Source organism: Scyliorhinus canicula, chromosome 12 (assembly GCF_902713615.1).
Source record: "Scyliorhinus canicula chromosome 12, sScyCan1.1, whole genome shotgun sequence".
Taxonomy (NCBI): Eukaryota; Metazoa; Chordata; class Chondrichthyes; order Carcharhiniformes; family Scyliorhinidae; genus Scyliorhinus; species Scyliorhinus canicula.
Genome location: NC_052157.1, coordinates 3,609,911 through 3,632,996, shown reverse-complemented (window position 1 = coordinate 3,632,996; position 23,086 = coordinate 3,609,911). Strand labels below are relative to the sequence as shown.

Genomic DNA, 23,086 nt, shown 5'->3' with positions numbered 1-23,086 from the left:
CCTTAAACTGCTCTGCACTCTTTCGGTGTGATCCTGAAGGTGTTTTCTCTTCAGGTGCTTATCCAATTCCCCTTTGAAAACTGCAGTATTAGGATTTGTAAGGGTTTATGTGTGCGACTATAGGAATAACACCTCCCATAATGAAGATGTAAGAGAACACATGACGAGGAGTCACAAGGGAGAATGTTCATGGATAGTTTCAGCAATGTAACAAGACCATAAGACATAGGAGTAGAATTAGGCCACTCGGCCCATCAAGCCTGCTCCGCCATTCAATCATGGCTGATATTTTTCTCATCTGATATTTTTCTCATCCCCTATCTACCTATCTACCTGTCTTAAAGACACTCAGTGATTTGGCCTCCACAGCCTGCTGTGGCAAAGAGATCCACAGATACTCTGGCTAAAGAAACTGCTCCTCATCGTTTTAAAGGGTCGCCCCTTTAGTCTGAGATTGTGCCCTCTGGTTCTAGTTTTTCCTACTAGTGGAAACATCCTCTCCACGTCCGCTCAATCCAGGCCTCGCAGTATTCTGTAAGTTTCAATACCCCCCCCTCATCCTTCTAAACTCCCAACGAGTGCAGACCCAGGGTCCTCAACCATTCCTCACACAGCAAGCTCTTCATTCCAGTGTTCATGCTTGTGAACCTCCTCTGGACCCTTTCCAAGGCCAGCACATTCTTCCTTAGATATGTGGCACAAAACTGCTCACAATACTCCAAATGGGTCTGACCAGAGCCTTATACAGTCAAAAGTACATCCCTGCTCTTGTATTTTAGCCCTCTTGACATGAATGCTAACATTACATTCGCCTTGCTAACTGCCAACAGAACCTGCATGTTAACCTCAAGAGAATCATGAACAAGGACTCCCAAGTCCATCTAGTCATGAGTGGCTGAATCTAGTTCAGTTGTACATAATAAACAAGTTATTGTTTGAAAATATCAACATCTTAGTAATTAATCAGTTCATCAACTATCCAAGTTAAGTTTGGAATGACAATCAATAAATACCTGAGGAGTGGCACATTGAGGGCTGGCGAGTTAAATGACAGGATTATCCTACAATTCCATTTATAATCTCTTCCAAATCTTGGCCAAGCCACATGTGCTGTGCAATGATTTGCAAAAGGAGACACAATACAGCAGCTTAGGTATTTTATTTTCTCATCTCAGTAAACCAAGATCTCCACATGAAGGAACTGTAGGTGCAAACACCTTCCGAGGACACATCACTGGCACAGCTAACAATGCCAATCCCAAGTTGCCCTTGAGAAGGTGGTGGTCAGCTGCTTTCTTCACTAATCTTTGAGATGAAGGTAGGGAGTTTCAGGATTTTGATCTAGCAATGATGAATAGCAAAATATGTCCATGTCAGGATGATGTTTGACTTGGAGGCCATGTTCTTCTAAGTGGTGGAGTTCATGGGATTGAGAGGTGCTGCTGAGGAGACTTGGTAACTTGCTTTATTTAGTGCATTCTGAAATAAGTACACAGTAGAGTAGTCAGTGGATTTTCTTTTAATGGTCCATAAACTGGAGGTCACTGGAGAAGGTCAGAAGTGATACAGCTGTCGTTTTGAGTGTTGGATACAACAAATCCCATCACACTCCGATCACAAAATATATTTTATTAATAAAAAAAATACAATAGACAACAATTTTTTAAACTATAGCTGAAACATCAAGATGACAGGAAGGAGTAGAAAGATCTAGGAGGAAGATTATGACCTATGGTGGGATCTTCCAGCCCTGCCAGCTGCTGGGATCGTCCATCCCACTGATGGTCAGTGGACTTTCGGCTGGACCACCAAATCACCTGTGGCAGGTCCTGCCATGACAGGGTCGGAAAATCCCAGCTTTAATGTCTTGGATACAAGGTGCTGAAGTGCACAGGCATCTAGTCTGGCTGCAGATGAACCTGGAAAAGAATCAGAAAGGTCCTCATCACAAATTGCTTTATAAATGTGGAAATTCTTGCATTTGTACAGTGACTTCTTAACCTCTTAACATCTCAGAGTGCTCAGCACACAATGAATTACTTTGCAGTCATGATTGATGGTGCAAATGCAGCAGCCAATTTGTACACAGGAAGATTATTATTTCTCAGTCGCTTGCTCCAAAAAGGTAAATCACCGACTATCATTGATTATTAAGCATTGTCCGATAGATCAACTCCTGCAAATGGTTTATTTTTCACAAATCCCCAACCCCTGGTGTGTTCCGTTGTACACCATGCGTGCAATATCAAATTAAGTAACAGTGATGTATATATTATGTGTAGCTAATATGTCAGGGAAAAAGAACAGGTTATAGAACATAGAACAGTACAGGCCCTTGTTCTTTGAAACACAATTCTAATAATTTGAAGAGAAAAGTTTTCAATGGTTGAGTATAACCATAAACTAGAGTGTAAACAGTACAAATGGCATAAACACTCGTATGGTCTTGTACGAGATTCTGTAAAATCTACAAATCTTCGGGGTGAAATTATGAACACAGGACCATGGCACCTTTTACACATGGGGCGGGGAATCTTGGCATCCTTCAGAAGAAGCATAAGCAGACAAAAATGGGCATTTGCATGAGCAAATTTGCATAGTGGGAATAGTCAGGGGAATCATTACTCAGAAACAGCGCAAGGATAAATGGGAGAAAAACTAGGGACAGTTCTGGTTTGAGGTAGAGCGAGAGGTTTGGATGATGAGCAGGAGTAAGGGAAAGGAAAAGCAACAGAAGGTCCTCAAGACCTTGGATTTGTTAGAAGTGAGAATGGAGGGGACAGGGGATAGGAAAAAGTCTGTACTGAAGGGAGGAAGTGGGATGGTCCTGGAGTAATAGGTAGTTTTGTTAGAGAAGAATGAGAATGTAATGGTCCTGTCAGATCGTATCAAAGATTGGTTGAAGATGTTGTGCGACAGATACATTCAAGGTTGTGCCCCTTAAGGAACGGCATGCCTATATTAGGAAGATTTGGCTTGAGCCCACAGTCAAAGATGCAAATAAGGGGATAGTTGAGCAAATTGAGGCTATTATGGCATCCTGGAAAATAAAGAACCAAGACCGGTAGAGTTGATAAGGCCTTCAGTCTGCATTTTAAAAAAAAATTTAGATTACCCTATCACTTTTTTCCAATTAAGGGGCAATTAAGTGTGACCAATCCACCTACTCTGCACATCTTTGGGTTGTGGGGGGCGAAACCCACAAACACAGGGAGAATGTGCAAACTCCACACGGACAGTGACCCAGAACTGGGATCGAACATGGGTCCTCGGCGCTGAGGCAACAGTGCTAACCACTGCACCACGGTGCTGCCTGGCCGTCAGTCTGCATGATGACCATACAGCAACAAAATGTCAGAAGAATTTTGTTTATTCATATCCTTTGTTACAACAGTCAAAAAGTTTGAGGACTATTACTTATTGCTAGCTCACCTGTCTCAATTGTGTTTTAATGTTTTTCACTGTGTAATTATCCTAATACTAATTATAATACAAATTATTTCTAAGAGCAGATTGTAATTAGCCAATCCTGTCATGTGAGTCTTGTAATGAGATTACAGACAGTCCTGTCTCACTATAGTTGTTCTTTCTGCCATTGCAACTCACTCCATACAACACTATATTAATATTTCAGCATGTGTGAGGCTGAAATTTGATCAGTTGCAATGCTCTTCTTATTGTTTTGTTTCAGAGTCGCTATGGAAACCCGAGGATCTATGTGACAGAAAATGGAGTATCTGAAAAACAGCAGTGTACCGAGCTCTGTGACAAGTGGCGAATGCAGTACATGAATAACTACGTTAACGAGATTCTTAAAGGTGGCTCACTTTATATCAAAATATGACATATTCCTCAGTAAGGGCAACATATAATTTGAAGAGAATAGTAGTTTCTTATCTCCTACATGGGAAGAGATAACAGCAATAAGGCAGAAAAATATTCTGATTCCAGTGTCCTGTAATTTGAATGAAATGAAAATCGCTTATTGTCACGAGTAGGCTTCAATGAAGTTACTGTGAAAAGCCCCTAGTCACCACATTCCGGCGCCTGTCCGGGGAGGCTGGTACGGGAATCGAACCGTGCTGCTGGCCTGCTTGGTCTGCTTTAAAAGCCAGCGATTTAGCTGAGTGAGCTAAACCAGCCCCTGTATGAATGAGAGACTACTGAAGAAAGAATGAAAGGGAAATTCCGATTAATGAAGAAGAAAAAGCCTCCCACCACCCAGCTCTCACCCCAACAAGCTGTCCTCAGAAATCAGGCAATCTTGCAATCTCATTAGGTTAATTGCAGAGAAAAACTGGTATTTAGATATTATACCTCTCTCGTTTTGTGATTTTGGTTGTTGCAAGAAGGTTTTGTCACAGAAAATTACGTAGACAATACACAAATAGTAAAGAAGCAGTTACCAAATCAATAATCATACCATGTGGTGGGGTGAGGGTAATTCTTTAGCCACAAATCACTGCCTACCAAGGAGGTGGTAACAAACTGGTTCTCTATATTATTGACTAATTGAGCAATACTCAACCCTTCCACAAGAGGAGTTAGCATGGCGTCAGTGCACCATTAGCTTTGTTTGAGTGGAATGGGGAAGAGAGAGAGAAAAAAAAGTGTGCGAGAAAGGGAGGGCCACTCGAGGGGGGGGGGGGGGGGGGGGGGGAAAGAGAGAAGAGAAAGAGAGAGGGAGGGGAAAGAGTGCAATCTTTATCTTTTCATAAAGCAACAGCTGTTGATTTATTAGGATGTTTTATTTCTCATTCAGTTGAAATAGAATCTGCAGTGAGCAACCGGGCAGGAGTTATGGCAGGACAATTCTGAAATAAAAACAGGAACCAGGTTAACATTGAGCAGACCTTTGTTCTGACAAGAGGTTCTGCAGCAGACAGCACATGAATCAACCTTTTCCTTTCACAAGCATTCATGTAACTGCTGTGAATTTCCAGCATTCTGTCATTTCAGTTTGGCAGTTTTTAAAAAACTATTATGATTTTCAAACTTATTGCAGCTGTTAAAGATGGTGTTAAAGTCAAGGGATACACGTCCTGGTCACTGCTGGATAAGTTCGAATGGGATGAAGGCTATTCAGAAAGATTTGGACTTTACTATATCGATTTTGGAAGCAAAGATAAGAGGAGGTATCCCAAAGCCTCGGTTCAATACTACAGGAAGATGATAAGCTCAAATGGATTTCCCAACCAGAGAGAAGTGAGTACCGTTGATTTTTTATTAAAGAGCAACAATTATATAAAAAAGAGCAACAATTTTTGGCAACCCTGGTTGGTGTTAGCTCCCCCCAATTAAGCCCCAAACCACAAACACAGGAACAAACTTAGAAGGAAGCTTGGATATAAAATGTTTTACGGAGAAGCTAGTGAATAGAGGAAAGAGATTTCCCAGGGAGGCAGTGGAAGTAAATCATGTGGAAAACTGAAGGGAGAGTTTAAGACAGTGGGTCATGAACCAGGTGATGTAATGTCCATTTTTCATAAACTGGCCCAGCTTTGTTCAATAATGATACTGGGATTAATATGAAAACCAATGGATTCTGCATTTCCTTTGCTACGGTATTTCATTTTGAACAAAAGTGGGAAAGATAAGTGAATATTTTGAATAAAAGGCAGCTGTCAATCTAGAACACTCTGCATTTTACTTCAAAGAATCCTACAGAATTATTAAATAATTGCTGTTTTATGGCTGCTGTGTCCTAGTTTCTGCTATAGAATAAAGAGCGGACAAAAAACTGAAGAATACACTAACATTGCACAAGACACAATATTGTTTAACATTACACATCACATTAACCAGTTAGCCTCTAGTGTAATATTTAACTAGACTATCCCATAACCACAGCATTTTTACCCTTACACACAAATGTATAAACAATCTTTCCATTTTCCTATTCTGCTAGATTGAGAGTTGGAAACGCAAGGCTGCAGAGGCATGTTCCACCACCAACACATTGCTGTCTGCAGGTATGTGAATGCAGTCACTCAGTTCCTGTAGAACAGAGGGTCCAGACTAAGAAAAGGCATTTCAGCCCATCAGTCCCACTATGGTCAGAGCCAACATATGGTAATTCACCACAGCTCTTCATTTGCCACCACTAGCTTCTGTATCCCATAAAGTAAGGGTCAAAGGTTCCTTCTTCAACCTTCAGAGAGAAAACAAAATCAAACAGTGCCTTTGTCATTTCTATAAGTCAGTCACAATCCCCACTCAACAGAGAATGAATGCATGTGGCACAGTGGTTAGCACTGCTGTCTCACAGCGCCAAGGACCCAGGTTCAATTCCAGCCCTGGGTCACTCTCTGTGCGGAGCCTGCACGTTCTCCCCGTGTCTGCGTGGGTTTCCTCTGGGTGCTCCAGTTTTCTCCCACAGTCCAAAAGGTGTGCAGGTTTAGGTGGATTGTCCACGCCAAATTGCCCCATAGGGTCCAAAGTTTGAAGGGGTTACAGGGTTTCTTGGGGGGGGGGGGGGGGGGGGGGGGGGCTAGGTAGGGTGCTCTTCAGGGGGTTGGTGCAGACTCGATTAGCTGAATGGCCTGCTTCTGCACTGTAGGAATTCTATTTAGAAGTACAATGGGAAACACTTGAAACTTAGTTCCACAAGGTAACAAGGGAAACAATAGCCTAATAAAAATAAGACCATTACAAGTTTACTTTCAGGTTCTTCTAGCTAGTGTTCTGGATTGTGTGCAGACACGTTACAGGGAAATCCGGTTAACACCCTCAAATGGTATAAAATTTTCTTCTCTCATGCTTGTTCAATTTGTCTCCACTTAGCTGGGTTAGCTCTAGTCGCTGGAGCTATACTCCCAACATGACTCAATCCCTTCAGTCCAGGCAAGGGTGCAAAGAGGTCAAAACTGTTCTTAAACAAAATGGAGAAATTGTCATTAGAACATACCATAAGACATAGGAGCAGAATTAGGCCACTCGGCCCATCGAGTCTGTTCTGCCATTCAATCATGGCTGATATGTTCCGCATCTCCATTCTCCTGCCTTCTCCCCATAACCGCTGATCCCCTTATTAAACAAGAACACCAGATTTGTGTCTGAGGTGCTGTTACCTACAGAGCTAGAGCAAGCGTTAAGAAGGTAAAGCAACATTTTTTTTTTCCAGTTACGTAACTGAGCAGGCATCTCACAAAGAGCAATTCCCAGTAGTATATTTTTCGTAAAGATATTCCAGTTAATTCAAAACTATATTTGTTTGAAGACAAAATAAATTCAAACTGTCCAATAATTTGAACTGAGCAATTTAAATAACATTGCTGGAAATCTTGTGCTTCATGGTGGTGGTGGTGGTTGGGGGGATAAATGAAAAGTAGATTGAAGTCCTGCTTCAAGCCTCTTCTAAAACAAGTAGTGTACCGGATTCAATAAGCAGCAGCCAGCATAAAAATAAATATGGATGGCCCCACACATTCATGCTGACCTGTGCAAAATTCATGGCATTTATAACAGGCATTAGGTTGTAGTCGCAGAAAAGAGCAGCCAGCATCTCAGACCAGTGAAACAGAATAAATGGGCTTTCTTTGGATACTATTGCTGAATAAGAATATATTTGGCCACATTATCGAGAGAAGAAATATGTTCCCCGTTTGACATATCGTCTGTTTCTGTTCTCACTTAAAAAGGGCAAATAAAGGCGTTCAGATGGTAATTAGCACAGCATGGAGATGTTTGCCACTTGTATATGTGATGTCAGATTTGACCAATATTAAATTAAGTAGATAATCTTGACATTTCTGCCATTCTGATTAAGATTCCAGCCCCTTTTCTTGGATAATGTGCCAGACTGCAGTTTTTAAAGTTCATATTTCATGTAAAAGGCTGAAGTTAAATAGCGAGTGAGGAAAGTGCTGCTGTATATAGCCTGTTCCTTTCTGGGAGTGGTTAAGATAGGAAAATGCAGTTGTTCTATTCAGCATGCCAGGAGAAATTTAGTCTGTCCCATATTCTCAATTTAAGACTGCTGGTACTGCAAAGTCAGGGCAGGGGTGAGAGATTGTTTCTTTACTGTCCAAATTCCAAAAAGCAAAGTGATGAAATAGCGCTGTTGAATAGATAGAAAGAAATCAATATGCAGCAATACCACATCTTTCTCTAGCATACATATAATCCCATTTTGTTGTAAGTTTTGTTTACATGTTAAGACAGTAACCAGTTTTAAAATATCTTTCTCATTAGAGTTCTTTGAAAATTCACCAACACCATTGCACTTACAGTATAGTAGAGGGGCAGAAGGAGGAGCAATAATAGGCTAATGGGTTCTTCTTTGTTTGCCCTTTTCAGCTAGAAGAACAGACCGAACAATTGAGAAGCAGGCAAACATGCCAACGGTTTGGCCAGTGCACGATGAAGTTTAGGTATTAGGGGTTTTGTGTCACCTCAGCGCTGAGTTCAAGCCTTGAAAGCAGCATCCAAATTGTCTGTTTAACATTAGCTTTCCTGGTTATTGGTAATTAATTAACTTGTGATACTTTGCCCGCTGGTAGCCAAAATCTCTCAACACCTCTAGAATGGCTCATTCGGAGCAATCCTCAAAACAAAAGTAGTGATTTCAAGACTTTACTGTTTGCAATAGCTTCTAATCAAAATAACAGCATTGCACTTCTCAAAAGAACAGTCCTTGGATTATTAAATGCAAATCAGAGGGCAGCACGGTGGCACAGTGATTAGCACTGGGACTACGGCGCTGAGGACCCGGGTTCGAATCCTGGCCCTGGGTCACTGTCAGTGCGGAGTTTGCACATTCTCCCCGTGTTTGTGTGGGTTTCACTCCCATAACCCAAAAATATGCAGGTGAAGTGGATTGGCCGTGCTAAATTGCCCCTTAAGTGGAAAAAATAATTGGGTACTCTTAAAAAAATTTTTTTTAATGAAATGCAAATTACTTAATGTTTAAATTCATCTGGAGGTGTTACTTGCCCCTGAGAAAGGAGATGAGTGGTTGTATTATTCTTCGAAGATGTAACAAGCAAAGTGGATAATGGGGATCCTGTAGATGTAGTATATCTGGACTTCCAGAAGGCGTTGATAAGGTACCACACAGAAGGTTAATTCACAAAATGAGATTAGGGGCAATTTATTAGCTTGAATAGAAGATTGGCTGACGGACAGGAGAGCGAGCCGGGATAAATAGGTATTTTTCTGGATGGCGAGATGTGACTACTGGGGTGTCACAGGGTTTCGTCCTTGGGCCCCAGCTATTTACAATCTATATTAATGACTCGGATACAGGGTAGAAGGTTCTAGTGCCAAATTTGCACATGACAGAAAAATAGGTGGGACAGTAAGTTGCAATGAGGAAATAAGAACCGTATAAATGGATATAGATAAGTTAGGAGTGGGCCAAAATGTGGCAGATGGAGTTTAACGTGGATAAGTGCGACATCATGCATTTTGGTCAAAAATATGGAAAGGCAACTTCTATCCAAATGGAGAGAGAGGGGTCTGGGTGTCCTTGTGCATGAGCCGCAGAAAACGAGCATTCAGGTGCAGCAGATAAGGAAAGCAAATGGAATGTTAACATTTATAGCAAAAGGAATTGAGTATAAAGGTAAGGAATTGTTGTTGCACCTATGCAACTATTCCCGTACCAGCCTCCCCGGACAGGCGCTGGAATGTGGCGACTAGGGGCTTTTCACAGTATCTTCATTGAAGCCTACTCGTGACAATAAGCGATTTTCATTTTCACAAGGCAGTGGTCAGACCACACCTGGGGTATTGTGCACAGTTTTGGTCCCCTTAGAAGGAAAGATGTAGTGGCATTGGAGGCAGTTCAGAAGAGGTTCACTATATTGGTTCCAGAGATGAGGGGTTTGTCGTATGAGGAGAGATTGAACAGTTTAGGCTTGTACTTTCTAGAGTTTAGAAGAATGAGGGGAGATCTAACTGAGGTATACAAGATGCTGAAAGGTATGGATAAAGTAGACGTGGAGCAGATGCTTCCTCTTGTGGGGCATTCTAAAATGAGAGGCCATATTCTTAGAATAAGAGGTAACAAATTTAAAACAGATTTGAGGAGAAACTACTTCTCCCAAAGAGTTGTGAATGTGTGGAATTCGGTACCCCAGAGTGCGGGGGATGCTGTGACAGTGAGTAAATTTAAGTAGTTAGACAGATTTTTAATTGGCAATGGGTTATGAAGAACGGGCAGGACGGTGGCGTTGAGGCCATGATGGGATCAGCCATGATCACATTGAGGGTGTTCGGCTCGGGAGTCTAAATTGTCAACTCCCGCTCCTAGGTCATGTGTTCTAGGGAGATGTTCTGGCTGATTTTGCAATCCAGCTCTTGGTCTGTAGCATTGTAGGTAACAGACGAAGAACATATCAGGCATGATAGAATGGTGGAGCAGCCTCGTTGGGCCAAATGGCCTATTTCTGCTCCTATATCTTATGAACGAATGCCACCAGCATGGGCTCATCTACTTCACTGACCTTCAGCACTCATCAAACAGCGACTGGCTTTCACCACTCTCTTTGACCCATGTACACACAACCACTCAAGCTACAAACTTGCACATGTGCCACTTAGGCATCTTATAGAACCAAGATATGGTAGGATGGTTGGGAGAGGCGACAAGGCTTCAACGGAAAAGACATATCCAGAGGCTTAAAAAAAGAGGTAGAGAGATGCAGGGGTATAAGGCAGAAATTCCTGACCATATGGCTAATCATCTTAAAGTTTTACCACTAATACTGGGACTAGTGTGGGAGGAAGGTTAGAGTCAGAAAACTGAAGGGGCAAGGACGCTTATGGTTGAAGACTACAAAAAGGTGGAATGGAAGGTGAGATTTTGGATGGATTTCACGATGAACACAAGAGTTTAATCTGTAGTTGGGGGTGTATGTGTGAGCCCAGAATGCATCAGTAAGAATAGCAGTCCTGCACTTTTAAACATTGGAGTTTATGGAGGCAGGAAGATGGGAGACCAACAGAGAAGAAATTGGAGCAAAAATCAAGGTCTTGGGTACATGAATAATGGTTTCAGCAATAATGGACAGGTGAAATGGGTGAAGAATGTGGAGTATAGCCAGACAGGAAAGCTCTGTTGAGGACGTGCAACTGCTACCCTATTAGCCAAATTTATTTCCAGACATATAAAAAAAGTAAGTAACATGCTAGGATAACACAAGGCAATAATTGATGATCTGTTGATGGAATAGTGGAGGGACAGAGAGAAACAAGATGGGTGGGGAGGCAAGTGGAGGACCAGGTCCAAGGAGCAAGATGTTCAGATTATTGCCAGGAGGGGGACAAGGTAGATTTGTTGGTGGATGATAAATGTTTCAACAAAGGTAGCAGTGATTATCAAGCAAGGACAGAGGGAAATAGAATAGGACTTTGAGATGAAGAGGTAACTTGCTCGTGTTTGGACACCTTCAAGGAGCAAGCTAAAAATTGTACACAAACCTTGAAAGCGTTAAATGACAAAATAGACTCAAATACAGTACTCTGATTCAAAGCTATAATTATGACATTATGACTACCCTATCATTTGAATACCGTGGATCAGATTATGCCACAATTGCATTCCAGGAATGCCTCTCCCTCTTTTTTACTATCAGTTATGAGCTTTGGAAGGAATTTCATACTTCGGTAATAAGCGTTTTCCTTTAACATTAGAGGAACAATGGAACATTGCTGCTGCTAATATTCTCAGGCTAAATTATGGTAAGCAAAAGATGCAGTTTCAAAGAAATTTAAACCAGGGACACAATAGGAATTTTATAACATGTTAAATATACTTATTGATTTGGTTTAGTGCAAAAATGAGGCATTTCTCGGAAATAACTGAATATAATTTTTGCAGTGTAATATTTTTTCTTTCCCCTTCACTTTTAGATCCGCTTGTCAACCATATGGAGATGGTTACTGAGATAGTTGTCCCAACTGTGTGCACCCTTTGTATACTGCTCAGCGCTATACTACTGATGTTCCTACTTCGGAGGCAGTGAAAATCCCAGATTGTTGTTGTGTAAGACAATGGTAGATGTACAAGAACAAAACAGATGACTAGCTACTTCAGCAAATTTATTATATTATTACCATCTTCAAACGACCGGTTGATACTTCTCTACTGTCACCACCAAAGATCCGATGGCTTTATTACCCATGAATGAGATGACCCATCATCACGATAGTAAAACGGCATTATCAAAAAACTCAACCAAATTCCAGATTTCAATTCTACGGTTAAGGTACAGGAGTTCACAACATGCTCAATTCATTTCACTTCCAATATTGTCCTTCCCCAAAAGATGTGGTGCCCAATCCAGGTATATATGATCAAGATTTCACTGTGGATTTAGATAACAAATATTTGCTTGTAATAGTGTCTCCTATTGACACAGAGCAGATTCTTGCAGAAGAGCTGTTTCCTCATTTAAAAAACACAATATATCTTTCAAATATAAAAAGGTTCAATGACCAAGAGGAAGAGTAAAACTTTCAGCCTGAGAGACAATGAAAGACGTGAACTGAAGAAAATCAGGCAATCCATCAGTGTGTTGGTCTAAAATCTGCAACAGCTTGGTCCAGGTACAAAATGTAGAAGCTATATAATTATTGGGCCAACATTTAGGTCAAACTGGAGCAGTTCTCAACCATTACATATTTTCTTATTACTTACACCACACACTTCATTAGGTATAAATATTATTGTTATATTCAGTTGCTGTTACCGATAGGCATTAGAGTTGTGAGTCGGATTTCAGGGAGAGTTAGTTTGGCCTGGTTTAAATGCAATGGGCGGTGAAACGGGGATCTTTAGGCATGAATATAACTTTGTAAAATAAATGCCACATACAATGACCAACAGTTTTAATTTGTCCAATGCCAATTACTCAACACTACACAAAACAACAAATCCAGATAGAAATAAAAGATCATAACAAAGTATATGCCATTCAAAATATATTGAAATTTAACCCATGGTGTGCCATTTTTATGAGATGGAATTTAGACCCTAATTTTAGTAATATAAGATTTTTAAAAATCAGAATAAATTTGCAGTTGATTTAAGAATATTAATTACTGAATTGTGTCAACTAATTTGATTCATACACTGGATTGCTGACTGAAATTAATGCAAGTAATGTTAATGTTTGAAGTTGCATAGAATTTGACAGGATCATTATTTTGGGGGGTGCGGGGACAGATTGATGTGGCTTTTAAGTCGACAGGAAAGTGGAGCGGCAGGAGGAAACAGCATCATGCCAGTTCATTTCACTTTCACTGAGGAAGAATGCCAGACAAGACAAATATGTTGGGTGGAGTGAAAAAGCAACACTAACTGGCTCAGAACTCTGCTACTGCTCACTAGATGATACAGGAGAAGATGGGGCAACTAATATCAGGTATAACAGCAAAATACTGCGGATGCTGGAGATCGGAAATAAATCATAATTCTGGAAACTCTCAGCAGGCCTGGCAGCATCTGTGGAGAGAAATAGTGTTAACATCAACTCCAAGGGGCAGCATGGTGGTACAGTGGTTATCATTGCTGCCTCACAGCGCCAAGGTCCCAGGTTCGATCCCGGCTCTGGGTCACTGTCCGTGTGGAGTTTGCACATTCTCCCAGTGTTGCGTGGGTTTTGCCCCCACAACCCAAAGATGTGCAGGGTAGGTGGATTGGCCATGCTAAATTGCCCCTTAATTGGAAAAAATGAATTGGGTACTCTTAAATTTATATTAAAAAAACATCGAGTCCAATATGGCTCTTTGGAGTTCTGTTTTTATAACTAAAGCAGGCCTGTGTTGAGTAACTGCAATAAGCTGTTTGAATTACCGCATGCAAATACGTTGGGATGTCCCATTGCATTTATGCTTAATAAGAGTGAGAGGGAAAAGATCAATTTACACAATGGTTGCATTTACCTTTTCTCCCAAAGGTTTATATAAAACGTGCCTGGCTGCAGCTGACCACTGTGTTGTAATAAAATGCCTCCTCGTAATCACTACACAAAGTTGTATCATCAACTGGCAGACCTTAAAAACACAATGAGGAAGTAGTATTAGTGATAGTGAGAGAAGACCATAAGACATAGGAGCAGAATTAGGCCACTCGGCCCATCGAGTCTGCTCCGCCAATCAATCATGGCTGATATTTTCTCATCTCCATTCTCCTGCCTTCTCCCCATAACCCCTGATCCCCTTATTAATCAAGAACCTATCTATCTCTGTCTTAAAGACACTCAGTGATTTGGCCTTCGCAACCTTCTGCAGCAATGTGTTCCACAGATTCACCACCCTCTGGCTGAAGAAATTCCTCCTCATCTCTGTTTCAAAGGATCGTCCCTTTAGTCTGAGATGGTGCCCTCTGGTTCCAATTTTTCCTACAAGTGGAAACATCCTTGCCACGTCCACTCTATCAAGGCCTCACAGTATCCTGTAAGTTTCAATAAGATCCCTCCTCATCCTTCTAAACTCCAACGAGTACAGACCCAGAGTCCTCAACCGTTCCTCATACGACAAGTTCTTCATTCCAGGGATCATTCTTGCGAACCTCCTTTGGACCCGTTCCAAGTCCAGCACATCCTTCCTTAGGTACGGAGAACAAAACCGCTCACAATGCTCCAAATTGGGTCTGACCAGAGCCTTATACAGCCTCAGAGGTTCATCCCTGGTCTTGTATTCTAGCCCTCTTGACATGAATGCGAACATTGCATTTGCCTTCTTAACTGCTTTCTGAACCTGCACGTTAACCTTAAGAGAACCGTGAACAAGGACTCCCAAGTCCCTTTGTGCTTCTGATGTCCGAAGCATTTCCCCATTTAGAAAATAGTCTCTGCTTAAATTCCTCCCTCCAAAGTGCATAACCTCACACTTTTCCACATTGTATTTCATTTGCCACTTCATTACCCACTCGCCTAGCTTGTCCAAATCCTTCTGCAGCCCCCTTGCTTCCTCAATACTACCTGCCCCGCTACAGATCTTTGTATCATCTGCAAATTTAGCAACAGTGACTTCAGTTCCTTCTTCTAGATCATTAATGCGTATTGTGAAAAGCTGTGGTTCCAGCACAGACCCCGGATGTACACCACTAGTCACCGGCTGCCATCCTGATATTTCTCTTGCCAAGTTTCTTGGCACTCCACTTGAAAGTGCAGTAAACCTTGGATTTGGGAATAACTCCATCAACTGGTCAGGCTTCCATAGATTGCATGGATTAAATGACCACACACATTTCCAAACAAGCACTTTGTCAAATTCAACCCTACAACAGCACTGGTTTGGGAAGTACTGTGATATATTCTGAATATCAAGCACCATTTATATTTTAAGGGGAATAATATTGTTGGTTATCCAAATTGTGACAAACACACAGTAGTAACTGTCCTGTCCTAGATTATTAGAGAGAAAGATAGTATACTTCTACATTTCTTTAAAGTAACAAGTAATGGCACAATGGTTAGCACTGCTGCCTCACAGCGCCAGGGACCCGGGTTCGATTCAGACTTTGGGTGACTGTGTGGAGTCTGAACGTTCTCCCCGTGTCAGTGTGTGTTTCCTTTCACAGTCCAAAGATGTGCAGATTAGGTGTATTGGCTATGCTAAATTGGCCCTAGGTGGGGTTATGGGGATAGTGTGTGGTTTAGGCCGAGGTAGGGTACTGTGGTGCGATGGGCTGAATGGCCTCCTTCTGCACTGTAGGGATACTATGATTTCAAATGCATGAAAAGATTATAAAAGCTTATATTTAGATATCCCTGGGACATTCAGGGAAATTAAACAGCCATTGGTTACAGTAGATTAATTTTAAGTCTTTATTAAAAGTAGAACTATTTACACATGTACAATAATACAGGCTAGGAACTTTCTCCATGCTTGGGTCTTGACTTGTCTTTGCTCAACACCACACCACCTCTGGGCCATGTGCCTTTTTACATCACTGTGGGCAGCACTGCACTCAGTCTCACATTAACCCTGTATGTGCCAGATCCTTATACTACAACCCCTCCCTCTAGTCTTTATCCAATGTATGTGGAGTTACACCAGTTTACTCCTACACGTCCTACATTATTACCACATTAATGTTATTATTGCACTGTTGATATCGCTGCGTTAGCTTCATTATTACCACATTAATGTTATTTTTTTTTAAATTTAGAGTACCCAATTATTTTTTCCAATTAAGGGGCAATTTAGCGTGGCCAATCCACCTATCCTACACATCTTTGGGTTGTGGGGCTGAAACCCACGCAGACACGGGGAGAATGTGCAAACTCCTCACGGACAGTGACCCAGGGCCGGGATTCGAACCCGGGTCCTCAGCGCCGTAGGCAGCAATGCTAACCACTGTGCCACCGTGCTGCCCCACATTAATATTATTACTGCACTGTTGATATCGCTGCATTAGCTTCATTATTACCACATTAATGTTATTACTGCAGTGTTGATATTGCTGCATTAGCTTCATTACAACATTCGCACTATCCACTCTCCTTCCTTCAAGTGCTTGAACTTAGGTTCAGGTGGTCTGGAGACCTTATAACCCTTCCAGCTCTCATTTGCTGTCTGTCGGAGGAGTTATAGACTCTTTTGGTTCTGATTCTTGCTGTTAACCTGGGTGTATTTTCATCCTTTTCTTCCATTCCTTCATGCTGAACTGCACTTGGTCGGTTCAGCTCTTGCGTTGATCAGTGGTTGCTGCTACATTTTTGCTACTATGCTCACCTCCATCTCGTTTCTTTATCTTTCTTCTGGTAGCCATCTCATTGCCCACAAGTCCCGAAAGACGTGTTTGTTAGGTGAATTGGATATTCTGAATTCTCCCCCAGTGTACCCAAACAGGCACCGGAATGTGGCAACTGGGGGATTTTCACAGTAACTTCATTGCAGTGTTGATGTAAGCCTACTTGTGACAATAAAGATTATTATTATGAAAAGAGCACTCCTGAGGCCTGAAGAAGGTTTAGTGGTTTCCTTTTTGTTGTCAATGGTAGGAAACCACTATGAGGTTCCAGCATTACTTGTGGTTGTGTCATGTGTTGACCAGCTGTACTATTATCATGAATGAAATAAAAATTGCTTATTGTCACGAATAGGCTTCAATGAAGTTACTGTGAAAAGCCCCTAGTCGCCACATTTCGCGCCTGTCCGGGGAGGCTGGTACGGGAATCGAACCGTGCTGCTGGCCTGCTTGGTCTGCTCATAGTTGGGAGGTAGAGAGTTCTTGGACTATTGATCACTCTCTATTATGTCTCCTACTGGAGCCATCATGGTCACCTCTGGGTCTTGGTTTCAACTTTGTGGATTATCTTTGGGCCTTCGAGTTTGACTTTCAGCTTGCCATATAGTGTCCGATCCGGTTACAATGGAAGTATTGGGATGTACTTGCAGGATACTGATCTCTTCAGGGGCTGTTTAGCTCACCGGGCTAAATTGTTGGCTTTGAAAGCAGACTAAGGCAAGCCAGCAGCACGGTTCGATTCCCGTAACAGCCTCCCCGAACAGGCGCCAGAATGTGGCGACTAGGGGCTTTTCACAGTAACTTCATTTGAAGCCTACTCGTGACAATAAGCGATTTTCATTTTTCATTTCATTTCTTCTGTGAGGGCGCTTCGCACCGCAGCTAAGTCAAAATCGCAAGGTTACTCTGCTGGCTGATTTCTCAGACTTGGATGGTCCTGGTGCCTATTTGGCCTGATAAGCTGGACTGAGGGGTGATTTTATCCCCCCATGTCTATTCTCTTCCCTCAAGATTGTCCTGTGCTACTCAGAGTTCAGACAGCCCAACTACCTGGATTGCCTTGTCGAGGGTTAGATTTTCTTTCTCTTGTAGGAGGTCAGAGTGTGCATCATCTATTACACCCAACACTATTTGGTCGGATAGGCTCAGGCTTTAAATCTCCATATTCACATCCTACTGCCATTCTGTAGGGATCATTGATGAAGGACTCAATGGGCTGCCCTAATAGTTGGACTCTCTTCATTAAATTTAGTTCAATACAGAAGCAGATTGCTTCAGAAGTTTAAATAAATGTCAAAAGATTTTAAACCTTCCTCGAATTTGGCAGATGATTCATTAATACCCAACCTTAAATGATGTAATCCACAATTGGGCCGATAAGAATAAAGCAGCATGTTCACCCGCACATCTTCTGATTGTTACATTTAAATCAGAAACAATGCTGTATCTTAAAATCTGTTTGTCCAAAGACGCCAATTTAGTGACTGGTCTGAACCTTGGGTTAGTCCAACGACACCTCGGACACTGAATTAGGGAAAGGGTTCTCAGGACAGCTGCAGCTTGGAACTTAAAAAAGACTTAGCTCGCCCCTGCATGCTCTGGGGGTTGTGTCCTGAAGCTTGAGCTCCAAGAGAAATTCAATGATCTCCTGCAGTAAGAAATCTAAAGTCTTCAGCTTCCAGGCCATTACTGTAGAACATTTTTTGGCAAATTTTCTGGGTTTTCAGCTTTTCTTGGGGCTTCCCTCAGGTAAGAATTTTCTTCTTAGACTTCCAGCATCTCTGCTTGTTTCAGCATTTTGGCGCGGTTGAAGGTTTTTGATTCCCCAATTGCCACCATGTTGGCAAGGTATTAGTTGCAGAGCGGTGTCTCTTAACCTACTGAAGACTACAAAGACTTAATTTAACTGCAAGTCTTTTAACCACGAGAACTATTTACTCATGTACAGTGAACGGTACGGGCTAGGAGCTATCTCTATGCTTCATCTTAACCTCTCTCTGCTCAACAGTAGCATTGTGGATAGCACAATCGCTTCACATGTCCAGGGTCCCAGGTTCGATTCTGGCTTGGGTCACTGTCTGTGCGGAGTCTGCACATCCTCCCCGTGTGTGCGTGGGTTTCCTCCGGGTGCTCCGGTTTCCTCCCACAGTCACAAAGATGTGCAGGTTAGGTGGATTGGCCATGATAAATTTCCCTTAGTGTCCAAAATTGCCCTTAGTGTTGGGTGGGGTTACTGGGTTATGGGGATAGGGTGGAGGTGTTGTCCTTGGGTAGGGTGCTCTTTGCAAGAGCCGGTGCAGACTCGATGGGCTGAATGGCCTCCTTCTGCACTGTAAATTCTATCTATGAAACACCCGAGTCATCCGCCTTCTTACATCACTGTGGGTGGTACTGTATTGAGTCCCACATTAATCCTGTAGGTACCAGACATTTGTAATACACAAAGTGAAACCATAAATTGAATTTGCGACTTTTATAGGCTGTATGGGTGAGATTCAAAACTATTCATTTTCAAGTGGTTAAAAATCAAGGCCACATTTGCTCACACTTAACTGTGCTACAGGAGATTCACTGCTGTGTTCATCTTGTTACAACATAAAAAAGGGACTGATAGATTTTTGTTAAATAATTGTATTAAGGATTACATAATCAAGGTAGCAGCGGGGGGTGAGGGGGGCTAAATGGAGGTAGGAAACAAATCAGTTAAGATCCAAATGAATACCACAATGGGCTGAAGGGTCTACTGTGAGACAATGCTTATTTCAGAAGATTTTCCATCTTCATTCCGTTGACAATGGCAGCACCAGGAAATGATGAGTATTCCTCAGGAATTTGACTTCATTAAAGAAAATACCTGGGGTGGTAAATGTCACGTGATCCACTGGTGGCTTAGTGTTGAGCTGCCACATGGTCTTCAATTCCCTCTGCCCGTGGCAACTGATAATCTCCATTCTCCACAGGAAGGGGTGCTCGCTGAAATGCAAGAAGCCAGTGTAATGAGGAAATCAATTCCATATATTTAAATAGCTGCCACCAGTATTTCTAATTACTCCAACATCCCATATGCTAATAATCCAGTGGTGCCCAATCTTTTTAAAAACCTTTTTTCCAATTAAGGAGCAATTTAGTGTGGCCAATCTACCCACCCTGCACATCTTTGATAAAGGGTCATCTGGACTCAAAATGCTAGCTCTTTTTTCTCCTTACAAATGCTGCCAGACCTGATGAGATTTTCGAGAATGTGTAAACTCTACAGACAGTGACCCGGGGTCTGGACCGAACCCAGGTCCTTGGCGCCGCGAGGCAGCAGTGCTAACCACTGCGCCACCGTGCTGCACTGGGGTGCCCAATCTTTTGGACCAGAAGTCAGATCACATTCCACAACAACAGAGTAGTTGCGTTTGGTTTGAACACTGTGGCAGACAGAATCGTATCTGGAATTTTAAAGCATTCAAATCTCTCAGTATTGGCAGCAGTGTGTGCAGTTGTCCACTGACACAAGACATCCACAGGAGACCATAGATTCAAGAGGGGCTGTAAATAAATCACAGTTCTGTGTTACAAATATATAGGCTCCTATACACTAATTGATTGGCTTTCTTACTCCTTCCCTTTCCTCGTTAGCTGGTTCATACTCACTACACTGCTACAGCCTTCTCTGGCTGACAAAGTCTATCTCTTTGTTGTGTGTGGAGGCTGAGGAGATAAGCGAGATACTAAATGAATACTTTTTCGTCAGTATTCACTCAGGAAAAAGATAATGTTGTGGAGGAGAATGCTGAGACCCAGGCTATTAGAATAGATGGCATTGAGGTGCGTAGGGAAGAAGTGTTGGCAATTCTGGACAAGGTGAAAATAGATAAGTCCCCGGGGCCTGATGGGATTTATCCTAGGATTCTCTGGGAAGCCAGGAAAGAGATTGCTGAGCCTTTGGCTTTGATTTTTATGTCATCATTTGCTACAGGAATAGTGCCAGAGGACTGGAGGGTAGCAAATGTGGTCCCTTTGTACAAGAACGGGAATAGAGATAACCCCAGTAACTATAGGCCGGTGAGCCTCACGTCTGTTGTGGGTAAAGTCTTGGAGAGGATTATAAGAGATACGATTTATAATCATCTAGATAGGAATAATATGATTAGGGATAGTCAGCATGGTTTTGTGAAGGGTAGATCATGCCTCACAAACCTTATCGAGTTCTTTGAGAAGGTGACTGAACAGGTAGACGAGGGTAGAGCGGTTGATGTGGTGTATATGGATTTCAGTAAAGCGTTTGATAAGGTTCCCCACGGTCGGCTATTGCAGAAAATACGGAGGCTGGGGATTGACGGTGATTTAGAGATGTGGATCAGAAATTGGCTAGTTGAAAGAAGACAGAGGGTGGTGGTTGATGGCAAATGTTCAGAATGGAGTTCAGTTACGAGTGGCGTACCACAAGGATCTGTTCTGGGGCCGTTGCTGTTTGTCATTTTTATAAATGACCTAGAGGAGGGCACAGAAGGTTGGGTGAGTAAATTTGCAGACGACACTAAAGTCGGTGGAGTTGTAGACAGCGTGGAAGGATGTTGCAGGTTACAGAGGGACATAGATAAGCTGCAGAGCTGGGCTGAGAGGTGGCAAATGGAGTTTAATGTAGAGAAGTGTGAGGTGATTCACTTTGGAAAGAAAAACATGAATGCGGAATATTTGACTAATGGTAAAATTCTTGGCAGTGTGGATGAGCAGAGGGATCTCGGTGTCCATGTACATAGATCCCTGAAAGTTGCCACCCAGGTTGATAAGGTTGTGAAGAAGGCCTATGGTGTGTTGGCCTTTATTGGTAGAGGGATTGAGTTCCGGAGCCATGAGGTCATGTTGCAGCTGTACAAAACTCTGGTACGGCCGCATTTGGAGTATTGCGTACAGTTCTGGTCGCCTCATTATAGGAAGGACATGGAAGCTTTGGAACGGGTGCAGAGGAGATTTACCAGGATGTTGCCTGGTATGGAGGGAAAATCTTATGAGGAAAGGCTGATGGACTTGAGGTTGTTCTCGTTAGAGAGAAGGTTAAGAGGTGACTTAATAGAAGCATACAAAATGATTAGAGGGTTAGATAGGGTGGACAGTGAGAGCCTTCTCCCGCGGATGGAGGTGGCTAGCACGAGGGGACATAGCCTTAAATTGAGGGGTAATAGATATAGGACAGATGTCAGAGGTAGGTTTTTTACGCAAAGAGTGGTGAGGCCGTGGAATGCCCTACCTGTAACAGTAGTGAACTCGCCAACATTGAGGGCATTTAAAAGTTTATTGGATAAGCATATGGATGATAATGGCATAGTGTAGGTTAGATGGCCTTTAGTTTTTGACTTCCCATGTCGGTGCAACATCGTGGGCCGAAGGGCCTGTACTGCGCTGTATCGTTCTATGTTCTATCTAGCGGGGTGCTGCAGGGGTCAATCCTCGGGCCTCGACTGTTTGCAATCTTAATGCTTAACAATTTTTTAAGGGAGGGCAGCACGGTAGCACACTGCTGCCTCACGGCATCCGTGTGGCATTTGTACATTCTCCCCTTGTTTGCATGGGTTTCGCCCCCACAACCCAAAGATGTGCAGGTTAGGTGGATTGGCCCCGCTAAATTGCCCCTTAATTGGAAAAAATAAATTGGGTACTCTAAATTTAAAATAAAAATAAATAAATAATTTGTGAAGGGGAGGCATCTGTCGGCCAACATCAGGAAGCTGTTGAATGTTATAATAATGCCCCCGGAGGGACGAAGTGTGGAGGTGGTGGTCGCCATGGATGCAGAGAAGGCCTTCGACCAGGTGGAGTAGGACTATTTGTGGGAACTGCTGGGGCGGTTTGGGTTTGGGCCGGGGTTTGTAGATTGGATCTAGTTATTGTACCGGGCACTGGTAACAAGTGTGCGGATGAACCGGGTATTGGAATATTTCAGGCTGCATCGGGGGACGAGGCAGGGCTGTCCATTCTCCCCATAGCTCTTTACCTTGGCTTTAGAACCATTGGCAATGGCGTTGAGGGCATCAAGGGAATGGCAGAGGATGGTATGGGGCGGGTGGAGCATAGGGTTTCGCTGTATGTGGATGACTTGCTGCTTTATATTTTGAATCCGTTAGAAGGTATTAAGAGTATTTTGGAGGAATTCAACTGGTTCCCAGGGTACAAATTGAATATGGGGGAAAGAGCAAGGTTTTTACGATTCAAGCGAGGGGACAGGAGGGACTGGGGGAGTTGCTGTTTAGAGTGGTGGTGGCGGCAGTGGGAGTGAGGGGGGGGGGGGGGGGGGGGGGGGGGGGGGAAGAGAGAACGGGACATTTGATATCTGGGTATTCAGGTGGCGCAGGGCTGGGAGTAGATGCACAAGTTGAATTTGGCTCGGTTGGTGTA

General features: G+C 42.7%; 2 protein-coding genes across 6 annotated transcripts in view; one reads left to right on the top strand and one right to left on the bottom strand.

The window, feature by feature from the left end:
• LOC119974200 (lactase-like protein) overlaps positions 1 to 13,044 on the top strand; it is a 75,993-nt gene extending 62,949 nt beyond the window's left edge. For 3 of the 4 annotated variants that reach the window (XM_038812925.1, XM_038812923.1, XM_038812926.1), the window contains exons 11-14: positions 3,692 to 3,818; positions 5,006 to 5,205; positions 5,909 to 5,972; positions 11,857 to 13,044. In XM_038812925.1, the coding sequence (XP_038668853.1) occupies positions 3,692 to 3,818; positions 5,006 to 5,205; positions 5,909 to 5,972; positions 11,857 to 11,969 (504 nt within the window). In that variant the 3' untranslated portion in view covers positions 11,970 to 13,044. Of the gene's footprint in view, positions 1 to 3,691; positions 3,819 to 5,005; positions 5,206 to 5,908; positions 5,973 to 8,298; positions 8,373 to 11,856 lie in introns of all 4 variants that reach the window. The other variant, XM_038812927.1, reaches the window with a different exon arrangement.
• Positions 1,502 to 23,086, bottom strand: part of zwilch (zwilch kinetochore protein) — a 64,097-nt gene continuing 42,512 nt past the window's right edge. The window contains exons 17-19 of one of the 2 annotated variants that reach the window (XM_038812922.1): positions 19,560 to 19,678; positions 13,891 to 14,001; positions 1,502 to 1,919 (exon numbers count right to left, since the gene is read on the bottom strand). In XM_038812922.1, coding sequence (XP_038668850.1) covers positions 13,907 to 14,001; positions 19,560 to 19,678 — 214 coding nt within the window. In that variant the 3' untranslated portion in view covers positions 1,502 to 1,919; positions 13,891 to 13,906. Of the gene's footprint in view, positions 1,920 to 13,890; positions 14,002 to 19,559; positions 19,679 to 23,086 lie in introns of those variants that run through there. The other variant, XR_005462486.1, reaches the window with a different exon arrangement.